The sequence below is a fragment of the Hylobates moloch genome, unplaced genomic scaffold (assembly GCF_009828535.3).
Source record: "Hylobates moloch isolate HMO894 unplaced genomic scaffold, HMol_V3 SCAFFOLD_17, whole genome shotgun sequence".
Classification (NCBI taxonomy): domain Eukaryota; kingdom Metazoa; phylum Chordata; class Mammalia; order Primates; family Hylobatidae; genus Hylobates; species Hylobates moloch.
The window spans coordinates 4,662,573-4,682,777 of NW_026652292.1; the positions used below are offsets into that span (position 1 = coordinate 4,662,573).

The 20,205-nt window shown below is 49.2% G+C and overlaps 1 protein-coding gene across 1 annotated transcript in view; it reads left to right on the forward strand.

The window, feature by feature from the left end:
- ADAMTS16 (ADAM metallopeptidase with thrombospondin type 1 motif 16) overlaps positions 1-19,759 on the forward strand; it is a 166,494-nt gene extending 146,735 nt beyond the window's left edge. Inside the window, exons 19-23 of the mRNA XM_032135772.2 lie at positions 3,461-3,662; positions 3,765-3,959; positions 6,151-6,375; positions 17,576-17,723; positions 18,465-19,759. Of these exons, the coding sequence (XP_031991663.1) occupies positions 3,461-3,662; positions 3,765-3,959; positions 6,151-6,375; positions 17,576-17,723; positions 18,465-18,580 (886 nt within the window). The 3' untranslated portion in view covers positions 18,581-19,759. The remainder of the gene's footprint in view (positions 1-3,460; positions 3,663-3,764; positions 3,960-6,150; positions 6,376-17,575; positions 17,724-18,464) is intronic.
- Positions 19,760-20,205: the final 446 nt, after the last annotated feature.

Sequence of the window (20,205 nt, forward strand, 5' to 3'; positions counted from 1 at the left end):
AGGAAAACCAAGACAAAGCGAGAACCCCTGTGGCCACTGGTGGGCAACTGAACACAGCTTGTTACTGTTCATGGAACCCGCAGACATTAGCACAGAAGCTTGCGTGGATTTTGACTCATTCATGAGCTGAAATGAAGACATTCCCCTAAAGCTCGGTTTTTTAAACAAAACAGACACTTGGTGTTTCCAGATGTGGTATGAAGGGGCTTTGTTCGGGAGGACTGTTTGAATGATGTCAGCTAAGAGAGAAGGCAGAGAATTGATCGACCCAGTTGGAACGTCTTAAGATGGTGGAGACAGAAGACTTAACGAGGCGGTGTGAAAAGCTCTTGAACAGCCAACGTGTCTTTTGCAGCCTCAGTGTAGAATACCCATCGTAATTTATAAGGCTGCAGGATTGAGAGAGCAAGTGTAAGAAATGGGAGGAAAGTGAAAAACAACAGGAAAGCACACGGAAGCGTAACCGAGAGGCTTCACATGCAGAATTATCACAGCCAGGAAGCCAAGAATCCATTTTTTATAATGAGGATGTGTGTGTAATTTAGGTGGCTTAACATGGAATTAAAAAAAAAAAAAACCACTAATCTTGTTGACACTGAAAAATTGAAACGTTACCACAATCCATATAGGGCAACTCCTCCTACAACGCTGACGTGTTTACTTTTTATGCGTACACAAATTTACATTTTAGTCTTTTTATAATTTTCTTAAAAGTATAATTGAATCTTTTCAGTAAAAATACTTCGTATAAAATAATTCAAGGCTTCTACAAACCAAAGTAAGTAAAACAATCATGGTGCTCGGTCTAAAGGCCGTAAGTAATGTGCTGTGGCTATCAAGGGTTCGGAGTGGGATCACTTCTGTTTCCCATCCAGGAAGTAGCATCAATTTCCCTCTCCTTCAAGGTTCTACCACCTAATTCATCCTCAGGACTTTCAGAAGAGTCCAGACCTTGGCTCTAAAATTACTTGAGTCACAGACTCCCTGGAGAACTTGAGGAAAGGCACTCATCATTTTGCTCAGAAATGACGTCCAGCCAGGCATGCACAGAACTGGAGCAGTTTCTGGATGTTCCTGGATCTCCTGGAGCTTGAGGTCCAAAGCTTTTTATCTGTATTTTCTTACTTAGGTATCTGTATACCTCGATCCAGATTGTGGAATTAGAGACACTGAAATGTGTTAATAAAGGCTTTGAAGTGTAAGAAAAACGCTTGTTTTGGACAATGAATTTTTATTTTTATTTATTTATTGTATTGTATTCTATTTTTTGAGACAGATTCCTGCTGTGTCACCCAGGCTGGAGCGCAGTGATGCCATCACAGCTCACTGCTGCCTTGACTTCCTGGGCTCAAGTGATCCTCCCGAGTAGCTGGGACTTCAGTTGTGTATCACCTCACCCAGCTAATTTTTGTATTTTGTGTATGTGGAGACGGGGTTTTGCATGTTGCCCAGGCTGGTCTCAAGCTCCTAGGCTTAAGCGTCCTCTTCCTAGGCTTACTCCTCCTGCCTCAGCCTGGAATTACAGTGCTGAGATTACAGGCGTGAGCTACCACACCCGGCCTAGACACTGAATTTTTTGAATGCTGAATAAAACTTGCATATACTGCCTGCTCTGAACCATGTTAAAAATATGTTTACACACAGAAAGCACTGGAAGCAAGAATGAGGAAATCATCGCAGTGATGTTCGTAGAAGGGATCATTGGCGGGATTTCCCTTCTCCTTTCTGTCTCTCTCTCTATGTAACTTGGGTCCACAAATGCCATTCTCGAGAATACTTCTCCCAGGTGCCGTGGCTGCTGCCAGAGGCACCTCCGGAGTTCCTGGCCAAGCCCTCTGGGCTTCTGCTTTGACACCTAACCTGAGGGTACTGTGGAGTTCAGTGTGGGGGCACAGGATGGAGGGTCAAAGGAGAAGCCTGGGCATCTTCACAAGTCCTCGGGTTTACCCTGAGATTCAGGAGCAAGTCACTGTTGCCCTAACTCTACTCAGCAATGATGTAGAGTGGAAGACAGGATGCCCCTGCCCTGGGTCCTCAGCACAGACACAGCTGCAGGCACAGCCTCGCAGGCGACCCCTAGGTGGGACCCCTGGTGCCCTGCACCGATGCACTTGCAAGGAGGTGGTGAGGAAGCCAGCTCCCCTCCCATCCCCTTGTGACTGGCCCAGAGAGGGTTGCACAGGGAAATTAACGTGAATGGAAATCATCAAGTCCTCAGAAGTGACTCCAGGAGGCAGCTCAAGCCCTCCTGCCCAGTGAGTCCCTGTTATGGGGCCATGTTTCTGCCGTCCTCTTGACGACCTCTCCAGGGTGCACACCGAGCTCTCCTGCAAGTGGGCTTGTGCGAAACCAGCTGAGGCTTGGTAGACACACTCAGGCGCAGTGTCTTGATCAAAGGTGATGCCACTGGGCAAAGCCTGGCTCCGACTCCACTCCGCACCCTATTACCTGACAATATGCATGTTGATGGAGTATACTTTTATCACCAGGAAAGGAAAACACATTTACAAGCATCAACAGCTGCTAATAAATTGAAAGAAAGATAATCAGACATCATGAGCCTCCTGCTGGAAGAATGCATGATCACTTATGAAATAATCATATGAGAAAGTAGAACCAGAATCTGAAGAAGCCTCTAGAACCAACCACTAAAGAATTAAAAGATAGAGGACAGAGGAACACAAGAACCAACACCACAGAGATGTAATTCCAAGAATCCTGTAACCAGCAAAACACGCTGTGGAAGATTCAGGAAGGGAAAGATCCGGTTTCTTTAACAAATGCATTGAACATAAAAATACACAAAATTTAAGGGAAAGTCTAAAGACTAAAAGAGAAGATGTGAATCTGTTGCACAATCTGGACTTTATTTGGATTCCTCAAACAAACATTAAATTATGATATTGATGACACAGCTGGGAATTGGAACACTAGCCCTTCAGGGATGTTAACGAATCATTAATGCTCTAGATGTTATGATGATATTATGGTTATGTTTTTTAAAAATCCTTATTTTTTAGAGATGCATACTGAGATAGTTTCATGTCTGGAATCACCTTCAAAATGCTGTCGGGGTTGGGGGCATACACTGAAAATTGTGAAAGCTGAGGGGACAGAAACCCAGAGGTGTTTTATTGTTTATATGTTTGAAATTTTGCATTTTTTAAAAAAGAAGAGAACAGACACGCTGTGCCGAATAGGGTTCTTTCCAAGTCCACTACCCAAAAGCTAGAGGAAGGGAAAGAATGGCAGATCGTGAATCAGGATCAGGGAGGTGGGAAATAGCAGGGGGAGGGAGACTCCGGTAGGAATGCTCACCTGGGAAAGGTGGAACTGAAAATAACTGCACACACACAACCGTGGCTGGGAAATCTCGCTGCCACCTCCACATCAGATGTGGGGCCGCTTCTATCAGAGTGATGGAGCCATCCCTCACCGAGGTCTCTTTGTCCCTGCCCAGCTGGTCCGTGGGGAACTGGAGTGCCTGCAGTCGGACGTGTGGCGGGGGTGCCCAGAGCCGCCCCGTGCAGTGTACACGGCGGATGCACTATGACTCGGAGCCAGTCCCGGCCAGCCTATGCCCTCAGCCTGCTCCCTCCAGCAGGCAGGCCTGCAACTCTCAGAGCTGCCCACCTGCATGGAGCACCGGGCCCTGGGCAGAGGTAACCAGGGCGGGGTTGGCATGGGTGGCGGCAGGGCCCCTGCATGATCTGCTGTGTTGCACATGGCCCTCACTGGGTGCTGATCCTGACTGTTCTGTGCAGTGCTCACACACCTGTGGGAAGGGGTGGAGGAAGCGGGCAGTGGCCTGTAAGAGCACCAACCCCTCGGCCAGAGCGCAGCTGCTGCCCGACGCTGTCTGCACCTCAGAGCCCAAGCCCAGGATGCATGAAGCCTGTCTGCTTCAGCGCTGCCACAAGCCCAAGAAGCTGCAGTGGCTGGTGTCCGCCTGGTCCCAGGTAGGTGCACTGGTCGCGGGGGAGTGAGGTTGACCAGCTCTTCCCTCTGGACTGCCTCTTCTCTCCTGGTTTTTCTCTTCCCACTCCTCTCTCTTCTCCCTTTTTATCTCTTCTTGGCTTCCTTGCACTGCCAAGTTTCTGGTCCACCAGCTTCGGACCACCCTCTCAGCTTCCGTCAACTTGTCAACTTCATGGGGTTGCTTTATCTCCTTTGGCTTCTGAATCGTGTCCTGGGAGCAAATCTCACAGTGGCATCCACGTCATCATCACTGGTCCAGCGTGGAGCAGAGGACGAGAGGGTTGAGGGGGTGTGAGCATGAGAATAAGGGTTCACTCGTCTCACTGACAGCAGGGCCCTGGAGACCCACCTAACCCCTGGGCAGGTGTAGCCACATTCCAGGAAATGCGCGCTCCTGGAGAGCAGGAACAACATGGGTTGCTTGGGAAGAAACAGTACCCATTTACTGAGACAAGTTTCCGGGGTCAGCTCTTCTGTTTGTGAAAGGAAACTCTGCTGTTAGTTTTGTTGAAATCGATCACCTGTTGCTGCAGGAGGCTGGGAAGCCCTTTCCTCTGCACCATTCAGGAGCTGTCCTGGAGCTCTTCATCATGGGAATAATGTTGGAATCATGAGTTTGGAATACTGATGGTTTCGTGACTAGCTTTGGACCAAGTGGTTCCAAAAGCACTTTGGAAATCTTACACCCCACAGAGTGGTAACAGCACCACCAGCCAAGCATAAGCCTGTCTGAACGGGGTATTGAGAGATGACTGTAACCCAGAGCTGCGCCTCTGCATTGCCACAGCAGTCGTGGGAAGAAAGCTCTTCCCTGATGCCATGCTCCTCAGGGAGGGACGCAGATCTCATCAGGCACTGCGTTTTCTCCACCCTCAAATGATGCCTTCTTTGTTCAGATTGGTAGGAAGTGCCAAGCAAGGCATTGAATCCTGTTGAGACTCTGTTTTCAGTTTGTTACTAAAAAATAACACTCTTGCTCGCTGAAGTGAGCTTGCCATTGCTAACAATGCACTTCAGGTCCTCTTTCACCTGGAGGGTAGGAATGAGTGTCCCACACAACGGAATGCACTGTCATTGGAAAAGACACATCCCCGGGGGCATATCCCTAGAGTCAGAGTCTACAGAAAATAAGCGACGTGGGCTGCATAATCTATGGGCTGTGTCCAGGTAGAAAGTCCTTGCCCTGAAATTTAATACATGCACACACACATCCCACACCACACACACACGACAGAGCTTCTCTCTTAGGCCTGGATCAGCGAGCAACCAAGAGGAGTGTTCCAAGTCCTCTCCATCTTCGATCAGGATGCACAAAAAGCACACCTGTAAGCCTAAAGATGCGAGTGCGAGGTCACGACCTGGGCAGGTGTTGCCACCTGGGCTCCTCTGCTGGGGAACCTGGGAGCACTTCAGCCAGAGGTCCACTGGAGCTGCACAGCATCGCCGGCTCTACCCCAGCAGGAGACAGCAACGCCAGGGGCCGGGACCTCTGTCCCAGAGACCCTCCGTGCCCAGTCTGTGGTGGGACAGTGTGCCTTGCTCCTGTGTGTTCTCTTTGCAAGTGGGGGCTGCAGCCTCCCGCCTGGCCTGCTGGTTTTTACAGGGCACCTCTGCACAAGCCAGGGTGTCTGCAACTGGAGCAGCTCAAGCTTAGAGCCTGCCTTAGCGGGGAGCTAAGGGATTTGCTCTCCGTGCATGCTTCCTTTCCTCACAGGCAGCACTCACATACCTAGAGAAGATGGTGAGCCCTGAGTTTCTTCTACCTGCCCCAGCTTTAGGGGCCAACATCGCTGCAGTTGGGTGGGTTAATCCATGGAGCGGTGGTAGTTACCAAATGTACTTATGTATTAAGTTTCGGTATGTTCCGGTATCAGTGACAGCCCAACATTTTAATTTTCCAGTGAAATGGTAGCTTAGAATTACTCCCTTCATGGTTTCTGACTGCCCTGCCCCGCTTATGCCCCATGATGCTGTGCCACTCTGACCTCAAGGTCCTCTTTATTTTTAATGATAGATTCTATGATGTCTCTTGAAAAGGCTAAGGTCCAATAATTTTCACTGAATGTTCACATTTATATAAATGTTCAAGCGGATATCTTTGATATTTTAACCCACAGATTTTGCAAAAAAGAGATTTTTTTTCACTGACATCTTTTGTTCTCTTATTTTTAGTGCTCTGTGACATGTGAAAGAGGAACACAGAAAAGATTCTTAAAATGTGCTGAAAAGTATGTTTCGGGAAAGTATCGAGAGCTGGCCTCAAAGAAGTGCTCGCATTTGCCGAAGCCCAGCCTGGAGCTGGAACGTGCCTGCGCCCCGCTTCCATGCCCCAAGCACCCCCCATTTGCTGCTGGGGGACCCTCGAGGGGCAGCTGGTTTGCCTCACCTTGGTCTCAGGTAGGGAAGGCCCTCGGTTCCTGGAGAGTGGGCGAGCACAGCTTGGCCTGGGGTTGGCAGCTAGCTCCCGGGGATGCTTCTGCGAGGGTGTTTTCCCCAAAGCTGGCCAAGCTACTGCATGAGGTTTTCTTTCCAGAGCATGTGCGGGTGGCCTGGTTCCTGGGTGTGGGTGTGGCTTTCTGAGGATGGTCTCCAAGTGTTGCTGAATCTTTTAGGGCACATGTGTTTTCCTCTAAATGTCACCCAATTAAGTATAAGGAAATGCAATGCTTTGGGTAAAAGCTGGGCTGAATTCCCCAGAGATGAGTGTGAACAGGAAAGGAATGTGAGCCCTGGAATAAATAGGTGGTTGTCAGTTTACAGTTCTTTTCAGCCCACCCTCAGCCCTCACTGTTTCCTGATCAGGTCCCTAGCAGCCTCACACCCACCACAAAGACCTCGGGGTCTCTGTTTCTGTGTTCCTCATTGTCTGTGCCTGCACCTCCCTCCACCCCCACGATGCTGCTGGCGTTTCTGCTTTTAGGTCGGGGTGGGCCCAGACCCCTTAGGAGTTCTGAAGGCTGACACTCGGTTCTCTGCAGCACACCGCAAGCGTGTGCACCGGCTTGTGGCTGCCCAGCAGAGTGGCGCTTTATCTGGTCTCCTTTTCCCATCTCTTGGCTGGGAGAGTGAGCCTCTTTCCAATTTACACAGAGGCCTTCTGCCTGCTGCAGAGGCCCTGGCTGTGATTCTGTCGTTTTGGAGAGATGGAGGTGGAAGGAAGCAGGCGGAAGGGAATAGGAGTGACTGTGTGTGGCAGCAGCCCCTACATGCGCACTCTCACTGTCTTGCCCATCTCCATGAGGGTCCCTAACTGGGTGCCACAGTGGAATGAACAGGAATAAGTGCAGGGACAACAGCTAGCCCCCGTGGAGAGCCCTGTGTGCTGGCGCTGCTCTGAGTCAATTCCTTTCTCTCTCCTATTAACCCTCTAAGGGGTAGCATTTATCATCCCTATTTCACAGATGGGGCAACTGAGGCACAGAATCAGTCCCCACAGCGCTAGTGAGAGGCGCAAGCTCACCTGCTCGATGGGGTCCACACGTGTCATTTGGCTTCAGAGAATAGTCACTGCACTGGGGTCCTTGGGTCCTAGCCATGGTCCTGCCCGGGGCCCTCTGCTCTATATCCCCACTTCTGGGAGGCAGACAGAGGTTGCATTTCCTGGGCGAGGGCAGCAGAACAAAGACCCGGTCGGAGCCTGTTGTCATGGGGGCTGAATGCTGGTTGCTAAAAAGCAAATGACAATGACCTCATGCGTGTGCTTCTGCTTCCCACCTCATCAAAACACCTCCGCCCGCGGCCAGGGTTGCATGACCATAACAGGTGGCACACCCAAGGTGACGTCCTACGTTGATCGTGCCACCAGGACACACGTCACCAAAGCCTTTCCTGCAGCATCCAGCTAGGCCTCTGTGGCTTCCAGCATCTGATTCCAGAGGTCACTGGGCTGTGGCCTGTGCTCTGTCATTCAGAGAAATGTTCACAGGTCTTTGCCTGTCTCCAAAGACATTTCCCAAATAATCAGCGTGGTGCCTGGTGCCACAGGAATAACCCTATCCACAGTGTACATACAGCCTTCCCTCTCTGCCCACCTCTTGCCACTGTCCACAGAGAAGTCCCTGCTTGGCCTCTCCCAAGAGTCCTCTTCCCGGTTTGCCCACTCATCCACCTCTTCAGGCCAACCTGTTCTGGATCCCCCTGCACCGTACCAGGTGTTGCTGTGAGCTCTCAGCATAACAAGCCCATCCCAAGGAGAAGGGAGCATCCTCCCAGGGAGCACCTCACACCTTCAGTCTCCCCCAAGGCCTACGCTAAAAGGAAGTATGGACAGAAAACAGACGGCTGCCCGGACACGCTTCCTATCCCATTGTGGGCCCCAAGCCTAGTAAGGCCAGCATGGATCAAGGCTGCTCAGAAGCAGATAGGATCCCTGTAATCCCAGCACTTCGGGAGGCCAAGGCATGTGGATACTTGAGGTCAGGAGTTCGAGACCAGCCTGCCCAACATGGGGAAACCCTGTCTCTACTAAAAAATACAAAAATTAACTGGGTGTGGTGATGCATGCCTGTAATCCCAGCTACTCAGGAGGCTGAAACAGGAGAATTGCTTGAACCCAGGAGGCGGAGGTTGCAGTGAGCCTGGATGGTGCCACTGCACTCCAGTCTGGGCAACAGAGAGAGACTCCGCCTCAAAAAAAAAAAAAAAAAAGCAGATTGGATCACATGAAAACCATCAAGAATGATGTTTATCCAGATTGCTTTGTTATGCTACGTGTTTTACATGTATATATATTTATAAGTGTGCATATTCACACACATACGCACTCACACACACATGCATAAACCACATATACAGTCATCCCTCTCAATCTGTGGGAATTGGATACCAAAATCTGAGGATGCACAAGTTCCTGATAGAAGATGGCACAGTATTTGCATGCAGCCTACACACACCCTCCAGGTGCCTCATGCCATCTCTGGATTATTAATAATACCTAGTACAATGCTGCACATCACTTCATTCTCATGGAGTCAATGTACTAAGTGGTGCAATTTTTGGAATTTTGTGAACCTTTTTTTTCAAATATTTTTGATCTGCAGTTGGTTGATTTGGTTGGTTGATTTCAGGGATGTGCAACTCACAGAAAAGGAGGGCTCATTGTCTTTGATATACCATATATATGCCAGCCATGCACCTAACCCATACTAAGTATTCAGGAAATGCTTGCTGAATGGTGAATTTTAAAGGAAAGGCAAATTCAATGAGTGGGTCCCGGCAGCTACTAATATTCCGTCTTTAGAGAAGTTTCCTCCTGCAGCACAGACCATCAAAGCACACACTTGTCTGCGGTTTTTCTTTCATTGTCCATGGATACTATGCATCTGTTGAGAGACCTGTTTGTGACGGTGTCATCTTTAAAAGCCAAAGGTAACCCTCATTGGCCAACCATGTGCTTCCTGGCTGCTGACCCATGATGCAAGTGGAAACAGATACACCCAAGCACACTGCTGGTTGGGGTGGGCTGGAGAGTGCATCTGTGGGTTTAGGAGATCCAGGCCATGTCCTCGTGTGTGTGTCTGTGTGTGTGTGTGCATTTGATCAGAAGAGGGAGAGGCGCTGCCAGAGAAAGCAAACAGAGTGTGGCCAGATGAGCTCATAAAGAGTCGTGCACAGTTCACATCCCGGTCAGGTGACCAGGCCCCGTAGTAACCAATTTGATTGGGTTTGTAATGATTGAAGAATTCCTGAGACTGACCTGCCAGTGGGGCAAAACCCACCATAGGCCACTCCACAAGCAGAGGGCTCCCTGCCTGCACAGCCTGTCCTGGAACAGAAATCAGTGCAGGTGCCTGTTGGGCAGCCGGGGTCAAGGTGTAAACAAGGGAGGCTGAGCTCAGCAACCAAGCATCCCCCAAATGCTGGGTGAGATGGAGCCATTGGTCCCTGATGGTGACCAGCTCTCCTCAAGCCTGTGTCTCTCCTCTCATATCCACCATCCTCCAGCTTGTAGGACCCCACCCACACTGCACAGCCCATCTCTCATCCTTCCTAGCCCCCAATTCCCTTTCCTGTGGCCACTTCCAGCCCGCCACTGGTCATCTCTCCTCTGGAGAGGGACCCCACACTGTGTCTCATTGGCAGCGTCCTGCGCTGAGTAATGTCTCCAAAATTCATGTCCACCCGGGACCTCAGAATGTAGACTTATTGGAAATAGATGCAGATGTAATTACCTGGGCTGACATCATCCTGGATTAGAGCGGGCACAAACCCAAAGACTGGCTGTCCTTGTGAGAAGACCACAGGAAGACACAGGGACTCCTCACATGGAGAGCAAGTGTTGGGTGGCACTGGCTGTGTGATGGATGACAGAGGCAGGCATCGGAGTGGTGCCCATATGACAAAGAACACCGAGGACTGCCGGCACCACCAGATTCTGCACCAGGCACGATGGGCCCCCCCTCAACCTCCAGGAGGAACCACCTCTGCCGCTCATACCTTGATTTTGGATTTCTGGCAAACTAAACTGTGAAAGAATAAATTCTGTTGTTTCGAGCCCCTAGTTTGTAGCAATTATTACGGCAGCCTCAGGGAACTCACAGGGGTGTTATCTGTGTCCTTGTCTCATTGTGTCTCTTCCTGACCCCAGAGAGGGTCAGCTGCCTGAAGGCAAGTGTCTTCTTTCGCTTTATATGCTGCAGAGTCCTAGCCCAGAGCCACGAGGACCAGGGGTATGTGAGCAGCAGGGGCTGGGTCTCACTGAATGCCCGTGGCTTCTGCTGGCACTTGGACTTCTCCCGTGTCAAACAAGAGACACAGAATCTCAGGGCCCTGTGCCTTGCAGCCCCTGTGGCCAGGACATTGGGAAGTGATGGACTTGCTGGCTCTTCCACTCTCGGCCTTCCTGACTCCCCCTGAAATGGAGTAGCCCTAGCTCTGCAGGCCTCTGCCTTCACTCACACCCACCACCCACCGAGACCCAAAATCAGCATCTGCCAACTTAAACCCAGCCCTGCACAGGAACCTGCAATGAACCAGGCAAGTTTGACATAGGCAAAAATAAATAAATAAATAAATAAATAAATAAATAACACATTCTTTTTGTTTTATCTAAATCTTCGTAAAGGAACCAAACAAATATTTATCTGAACCAATTTAATCCACCCTGGAATCTTTTTTCAGTATTAGCTAAAATTTTACTAAAATAAAACCATTTCAAAATCCCCTCCAAATGACATCACATTTCACTCCGCTCGCTGGAGCTCTGGGTGTGCATGTGTGAGATGGTGTTGCTGTGTATCAGTCCGCTTGTTTTTTGTTTTTTTTTTTTGAGGTGGAGCCTCGCTCTGTCACTAGGCTGGAATGCAGTGGGGTGATCTTGGCTCACTGCAATTTCCGCCTCCCCAGCTCAAGCGATTCTCCTGCCTCAGCCTCCCAAGTAGCTGGGACTACAGGTGCACACCACCACACCCAGCTAATTTTTGTATTTTTTAGTAGAGATGGGGTTTCACCATGTTGGCCAGGATGCTCTCGATCTCCTGACTTTGTAATCCACTCGCCTCAGCCTCCCAAAGTGTTGGGATTACAGGCATGCACCCGGCCATCGATTCGCTTCTTTAAAAACTGTAGTGTCTGAGCCTGGCTGCAGCTGTATTTCTTTATTTCTCCACAGAATTTTTGGTGCCAGTCCCTGAGCTCTGCAGGGACTGGGAACCCGGGGAGAAGCAGCTCATAAAGAGCTCACACCAGCTCTGCGTGCTTCACCGGGTTGTGGGCCAGCTCCACTTCTGCTTCCTGTTTACCTCCAAACCAGATGCAGCTTTTTCATTTAGAAATACATGAACCCCTCCCCCAAAAGTATTCCAATTAGAAATAAATCATTGAAATTAAATTATTGGAGCAGGGAGCATTTGAACTCTATCCTTTGCAAGCATGTCCTATTTTAAATGGACAAAAAGTATCAGTAGCTACAAACTTTGCCCAGAAGACCTGTCATTTTCTCTCTTTTTTTTTTTTGAGACAGAGTTTTGTCTTATCACCCAGGCTGCAGTGCAGTGGTGCAATCTCAGCTCACTGCAACCTCCCCCTTCCAGGTTCATGTGATTCTCCTGCCTCAGCCTCCCAGGTAGCTGGGATTACAGGTGTGCACCACCACTCCCAGCTAATTTTTGTAATTTTAGTAGAGACGGGGTTTTGCCGTGTTGGCCAGGCTGGTCTCGAACTCCTGATCTCAGGTGATTCGCCCACCTCGGCCTCCCAAAGTGCTGGGATATCAGGCATGAGCCACTGCACGCAGCCCCCTTCCTTTCGTTTTCTTCTGAGTCTGCTGTCTTTTGAGTCAGATGAAGCAGCAAGTGAGCTAGGCAGCTGAGTCAAGGCATTTCTCAGGCAGACACTTTGCCTTCTCTGTGAGAAATGTGGGTCAGGGACAAACTGAGGACCCTGAAACTGAACCCTAACCTCTGGCTGCCAAGCCCACGTTCACCACCCTCCGGCTTACTGCAGAGACTTCAGGCAAATGTAGGAAGTGGAAAGCAAGCTTTATCATTATTTAATGTATACCCTAAAATACATCTAAAACCTAAACTGCGTCTTTAATAGCTGTTGCCGGTCTGAGATACTCAATCTGTTTAAGTCATTTTTACCATAAGCTGGCTGAAGTCTTTATCCACCATGATTCATCTGCTGCGTTCTGAAGTTGTAACTTTTCCTGAAGGTGGTAATGGCTGAAAGGGCTATGTTTACCGTAGCGCTTGTGCCCAAGTCTCTGCCTTCACACAGTGGGAAATTGTCAGACGGTAATGAATGGCCCGGGCCTGGCTGAACTTTGCCACCAGACAGGCTTATTCTTGTGACAGTCTAAAGATCACCGTTCCTATTATTTGGTCTGCGGGATTTCTATTGCTTTAAATGTTTTGCTTATCTTCACATTTCATGGTGCAGGGCAGCGCAGGACTGATTTAAATCACTGCAGTCATTTGGGCTTAGTGTCAGGTTGTTCCCACGCTAATGTGGTCTGGGAATGGCTGGCGTGCGATCACCTGTTGGACACTGACCCCACATGCAGAGACAGGGTGTGCCCTCGGTGCTGGGCAGTGTGGGGGGGCCCCGGCTCCTTCTGGGAGCTCCCCACAGTTTGGTCAATTTGTGACCAGGACGGTGCAGACACTGATTTGGAAACTCATGGGCACTGAGGGGCAGCAGCCGTGACAGAGAATGAATTTGATTTTCCACCGTGGCAATTAAGACTGCATTCTGCACCAAGTGCACACAGGAGCACACGTGCCTGCGTGTGTACACAAACACGCACAGAGTGCATGGAGATCTCAACCGATGTGGCTGGGTGAGCGCTGCACAGTCTATCCCAGGGTTATCCCCTGAACCATGATCTAGTCTCCCACCTCTGATAATTCCACACTAAATCAGCTCTCATCATCTTCCAAAACTATGTGGTGCCCAGAAAAACAAGAAGTGGCCTGCTGCTGGATAGAGAAGGTCACCATACACACCTCCTGAGTTTGAGGGAGTTTCTATTTGTAACCAGTGGGATTTGTACAAAAATTCACCTCAGTTATGTGGACAGCAGAGGTTTCTGTGAATAAGGCCATTGAGGTCTCTGCCATCCCATCCTGAAATGAGCATGAACATTTGGTCCTGGAATAGTGGAAAGTTACAGGGCAGAAGCTCTAAGCCGGGAGAGAGAGAGCACACCAAGGCCCTCAGGAGGAAGGTGAATAAAGAGAGGGACTTAGAGCAGGCCTCTCAGGAGAGACTTCACAGTAGGAAAATAAATGGGTGAAGCCTGTGGCCTCCAGGAATTAGCATGTATTTGTTCATTTTCTGTTCCCTTTGTTTGAGAGATGAGCTCTGCCCTGCAGGAGTCTGTGCGATTGTCAAGGCTCCAGGTGACTTTTAGGATCCGGCTGTTTGGAAGTCGCCAAGGGAACGCCTGGAAGGTGAATTCTAAACGGCTGTGCTGAGTTTTAAGCCATAGTATTTGGGAGACTGAGGAACAACTTAGATTTTTTTCTTCCTGGAATGAAAAGTGAACAAACATTTTCAGGTTTCTTCTTTTTCATCTCCTAGTATATCACCATCTTTATCCATTCAAAATATTTTCAAAATGTGCAGCTGAACATCTTTCTTTCATCTTACATAAAGAAATGAAAATTTTGAGAAATGTGGAAGCTTTTTCCCCATGAATTTTTCTCACGGGGAATTGTAAAACTCTCTGGACTGGTGCTTCTCACACCTCCTGTGCATAGGAATCATCTGGGAATGGTGCAGATTCTGACACCGTACGTCTTGGAAGCAGGGATGCTGATAACAAGCTTCCCCCCAGTCCCCTGTGGCTGGGCCAAGAACCTCATCGTGAGTAGCAAGGTTCTTCAACTGTCCTAAGGCTCAGGGCCGAGTCGATTGTGTTCATCACTTATGTCAAGTGCCTAGTACTGGGGAGGTGGGCGATTGTATTAGCCCATTCTCACGCTGCTAATGAAGACACCTGAGATGGTCAATTTATCAAGGAAAGAGGTTTAATTGACTCACAGTTCCGCAGGACTGGAGAGGCCTCAGGAAACTTACAATGATGGTGGAATGGGAAGCAAACATGTCCTTCTTCACATGACGGCAGCAAGGAGAAGTGCTGAGGAAAGGAGGAAAAGCCCCTTACAAAACCATCAGATCTCATGAGAATTCACTCACTCACTATCACAAGAACAGCATGGGGGTCATCGTCCCTGTGATTCAGTTACTGCCCTCCTGGTCATGTGGGGATTATGGGATTATGACACTTAGGGATTATGGGAGCTACAGTTCAAGATGTGATTTGGGTGGGGACACAGCCAAACCATATCAGTGATTAAAATCTGCTGAATAAGTGAATCAGTGACAAAAATGAATCAAACCACAAATTAATTATTTTGGAACTGTTTAAATGATACAAAAAAAAAAAAACCAAACACATGTGGAGATTTCTTGATTTCTAATTGAGGCATATCTTAAGCAAGAATGGAATTCTGCCTGAGCCACTTATCATAAAATAAATCTAACCTAAGAAACAAAAGATGTTGTGGACACTGATGGATGCAGATGTGACCAAAGAGTTGCTGCGACCTGCTGTCTCAGCAGGGTGACCACAGCCCTAAGGTTCTCGGTGCACTGTGTGAGCTAAGTGGGTGTCTGGAATGCAGACAGCAGAGAAAAAAGGCAGAAATGTGGTTCTGCAGAATGTTCAGAAAGATGTAATAAGTGATGGGCAACATCTGGCTCTATCCTTGTGACCCTGATAATTCTGAAATCAAACGTGAATCTCCCCACATTTTTTTTTCTACTTTCCATAGTCATATATTGTTGACAACTTTTTCTAAAATTGGGTTTGAAGCAAAGGGAGTAAGCCTCCCGGATACGTTCCAGACACATGCTCAGGGGCTCAGCCATTCTTCATCCAAAGGGGAAAAAACAAACAGTTCCAGCTTGTGACTTTCAGGGCCATTTGTGTCTCCAACTTTTCTCCTCTCAATGGGCAGATAAAGATGTTTGACCTGCTCCATCACTGAATCCCGTCCCCAGCGATTGAAGTCACTTTGCAAAGCTCTGATTGCAGGAGGTCCCAGAAAGGTTCAGTCCCTGGTTGTTCGCTTGCAGGCTGGTTTGGGCTGTGGAGAACCAGCCCCAGGCCTGATGCCGTCACTTGCTGGAATGGTCTCTGACATACTCTCTTGTAGGTTTGGGGCAGCAAAGGGAGTCATGCATGTCCCCGGCTTTTCACAGTGTGATCCTTGCATTTTAAAGCAACAGTTTTGTTGTTTTGTTCACCCACCATGTGCCAGGACTTCCAAAATGTTATCTGACCCGGATCTTCTTGCAGGTGCTCTTGTAATTGCTTACATTTTCAACATATTCCAACCCTAGCCTCGTTTGAGCACAATTTACATGATTTAGTCTAGACAGTGGGTAGTTTTATTTTTCAAATGACTCAATCACAGATTCCAGTGTCTCTGTCTCTTTAGTTGCCTAACCCCTGATTTATTTGCAGTGGTTGATCTCAGATGGGTCCCGCTGGTGTTCTGTGGTGTGTGTGCATTATGCCAGCTCATGAAAGATAATCTAACTGAGCTCATTCTCTTCCTTCCCTCTCTCTCCCTGTGCTGTTGATACTCTGAGTATTGGGGGAGCCTCAATAGGATGCCAACACCTTAGCAAAATAAGCCCCAGCAGCTGGCGGTGCCCACCCTTATGCATCGGGGGCCTGGGAGTGTGGGTGATGGTGCCACTGTAAAGATTGGCTTGTCAAGCTTCTCCCCATCGGATCACCAGAAAGGGTGGCTTGGCAAGGGCATTCCCTGAAGGGCACTACTTCTTTCACGCTAGGCTCAGAGAACAAGGCTGGTATCCCCAGATATGCACCAGTTTCCTTGTGGCCACACAACTGTCATTGACACACTCAAAAATACTCTAGCCTTCCAGACACTTCTCCTTCTATCCATACCTGAGATTAATTTTGGCCAGCCACTCACAGTTGTAGACAGAGAGACCACCTCAAACGGTCTGGGTGGAGGGGGCGGTGCTTTCAAATGCAGAGGCAAGAGGAAATGAGGGTTTGCCCCAACCAGCAGTGACAAGGGCTGGCCCTGGGGACAAGAGTTAGGGAAGTAAGCACCTTTGCACCAGGTCCCAGGTGGTAACATCAGCAACCATGTTCTGTGAAATACCGTAAATAGAAACCAAGATGTTAAGTCTTTTCGTGTTTTTCAGTCAGAAGGATAACTTGTAGCTAACTTTATTGGCAGAGGGATCTAAGGTTGTTCTTCCTTGCTGCCTGTAATTTGAGGAGATAATATGCCAATCCATGAATATCAGCTTTTTAAATCAGTTTGTTTATTTATTTATTTATTTATTTATTTATTTATTTTTTTATTATTTATTTTTGAGATGGAGTTTTGCTCTTGTTGCCCAGGCTGAAGTGCTGTAGCATGATCTCAGCTCACTGCAACCTCTGCCTCCCAGGCTCAGGCGATTCTTATGCCTCAGCCTCCCAAGTAGCTGGGATTACAGGTGCCCATCACCACGCCCACCTAATTTTTTTTGTATTTTTAATAGAGACGGTGTTTCACCATGTTGCCCAGGCTAATCTCGAACTCCGAACCTCAGTTGATCCACCTGCCTCAGCCTCCCAAAGTGCTGGGATTGCAGGCATGAGCCACCGCACCCAGCAGTATACTTACTTTTTTAAAAAGTGAACTCAGCCCATACAAAGCCCAAGCCCGGGAACCCTCTGTTGAGACCGTAGAATCCAACTCTAGCGGTTCAAATCCCAGCCTGAGCAAGTCCTGTCCCCGCTCAAGGCTGTCTTCTATCTGAACAACAGAAAGGGTTCCAGGAGCTATGTCAGCTGGGTGGTTTGGAATGCTCTGCTAGAGGCCTGGCCCAGTGCATGCCTGGTGCTTGCTTCTGGAAAAGGTGAGCAGGGACGGTGCTCGCTCGTGCACATCGTGGCCAACCATAACTCCACCTGCCTCTGCGAGGCTCTCTTCCCATTGAAGTCGCTCTTCCCTTGCTGGCCTGCAGCAGCAGGCCTCTTAGAAAGGTGGGCACACCAAGTTGGACCAGGTGCCTGAGAGCCTGGGGCCATGGTGACATGTGTGTGTTGCTCTCACAGTGCACAGCCAGCTGTGGGGGTGGCGTTCAGACGAGGTCCGTGCAGTGCCTGGTCGGGGGCCGGCCGGCCTCAGGCTGCCTCTTGCACCAGAAGCCTTCGGCCTCCCTGGCCTGCAACACTCACTTCTGCCCCATTGCAGAGAAGAAAGGTGAGTGCATGGGGCCCCTCGGCATGACCTGGGCATGGGGCTGGAATGTGAGGTTTCTGGAGCAGTTCCTTGGAGGGCCTGGAGTTAGGGTCTTGTGTCTGATCTACCTTTTCTCTCTTTGCATCTTCTCCAGTTTTACAATGAAATGGTCCATAGAGCAGACCCTGCTGCCTCTCATGACGCCCCAGGACAACATAGGTGGTCGTGACATAAGCGTGACTTCTTTCCTGTATCAATGCTGTTCACTGTATTTAAAGAAAGCAATCTTAACTAAAGCAGCTTTTCTCCCTAGGTTAAACAAAAGCCTCCCTTATTCACTGGGTGCCCTCTAAATGCCATCCCTGTGCACACACAAAATCCCCCGGCATTGCAGAGACAGATGGCCGGGCGCCCGCTAAGGCTATTCTCAGAGATATTATGGCTCGAGGAGGGCGAGTGGTTTGTCTCAACCAGAGAATTGGAGAATTGAAATTCAGTCAACAGAGGTTCCAACGGGTAGATGCGTGGTTGAGTGAGTGGGTTCAGCACAAGAAGAAAATTTCGGTTTTGCAGGAACCTTCCAAGAAGGGTCTTGTGAAAATAATAAGTTCCACGGGACCCCTATCAGACCCGGGGACTGCCTCTGTGCAGCAGCCGCGGAGCGTGACAAATTCGCTTTTATTTGCCAGACAGAGCTATTAGCTGGCAACATCAGTCGCTGCGCTCGGGATCACTGAGTAATGCAGCTCTGCTCATTTTCAGATGCCTTCTGCAGAGACTACTTCCACTGGTGCTACCTGGTACCCCAACACGGGATGTGCAGCCACAAGTTCTATGGCAAGCAGTGCTGCAAGACTTGCTCTAAGTCCAACTTATGAGTCAGGACCGCTTTCCATGGCAGAGAGAGTGCCTGCGTGGCAGAGAAATTTCCCACAAATGAGCTGTGCAATCTATGTCGGAATACATCCAAGGAAGATCAAAGCCAAAAGAAGAAAACCATGTTAGGCTCTTTGACCAGGATTGTATGTATGTACGTTTCACTGTGAGCCCAGGTGCAGACCTGTGTCCCCGTGCACACAGCCCCTCCTGTTAGGCTGAAATGTGGCACCCTGGCAGACAGAGCTGTGGCTCGTGAGGCAGAAGGCAGGCTCCACAGCGGGAGAGGCAGCACTCACCCCTGCCTGTATTGCGGCTAAATCAAGTCAAAAAGACAGGCGGGGCTGAACTTGCTAAATGTCTGGTGCCTTATAAAAAGAAGGAAAGGCCATGAAATAAGGAAAACATACAAAATATGTACCCCCAAGGTCACCAGCCTCCCCTCCCACTGGGAAGGCCCCTCGAGCCATCAGGAGTGACCAGCTTCCTGAGTGGAGGTCAGGGGAGCTCCAGGAGGCTGCCCAGGCTCCTCTTCCTCCCCTCCAGCTGCCGAGCATCTCTTACCAGGAACCTGGAGCCACCGCCTAAGCCAGCGTCATCTCTAGGGTCACTGGCCAGGGGACTGCATTCTGATTTGGGACTTTGCCTATGGAAATGGGAAAAATGAAATTCCTGCTAAGGTGCTTCCATCTCTTTCAGATTCATGCATTGAAGGAGAGACTTTTTATATTTTATGTTTTATCTTTCTCAGTTATTTGCAAGTGGGCATCCTTTTAAAAACCCACTTCTTCATGCTTTTCTTTGTAAATGACAGATCGAAGTGTAGGTTACATCAAAACCCTACCATCCTGAGAAGAGTTATGGTTCTATTATAGCAAACGTCAGCCACACAGCCGATGTGACAATAACCTTAGAGTCCTGTGTTTTGTTTTTGTGTGTTGCGAGATTTTAATCTTTTTTTTTTTTCGGTGAGTCTGGCCATTTCTGTAACACCAGGTGGGAAGCCAGGCTGGAGGGTGTTAGGGTGGGAATCTGCCCGGCGTCTCCGGCGCCCCCCCGCCCCCCGCCATCCTCAGTGCCGCTGCTGTTCTCCTGTCCGGTGCTGTGGCTCCATTCCGAAGGGGCACCTGGATATTTATATTTGCTGAGGTTTTATAATAAAGTTTATATGGTACAGTGTGCTTCTGAGCTACCTCGTGATTCTTCACAAGGTTTGTTTCTGAAATCAAAGGATGGAACAAAGATACCGGGAGACAGGTCTCAAAGCGGAAGAAATGGGGCTCTAGACTGTAGGAGAAAACTAGAAATGGCCTAGAAGAAAGTGCCCCTGAGTGAGGAGGAGGCTGCAGGGGAGATGTTGGTGGTTGGTGATGGTGGCTTCGTGCTGCATTTAATTAAAAGGAGGTGGGACCTCCCCGTGCCACCTCAACTCGTGTTAGGCTTCTTCAGAGAAGCAGAACCAGTAGGACATCGAGAGGGTTGGTGGGGCGGGGGATGGGGAGCAAATTATTTTCAGAAATTGGCTCTCAGGATTGCGGAGGCTGGCAGTTTTGGAATTTGGAGGGCAGGCCGGCAGGCTGGAGATAGGTAAAAGTTGATGTTGCAGCCTCGAGTTTGAATTGCACAG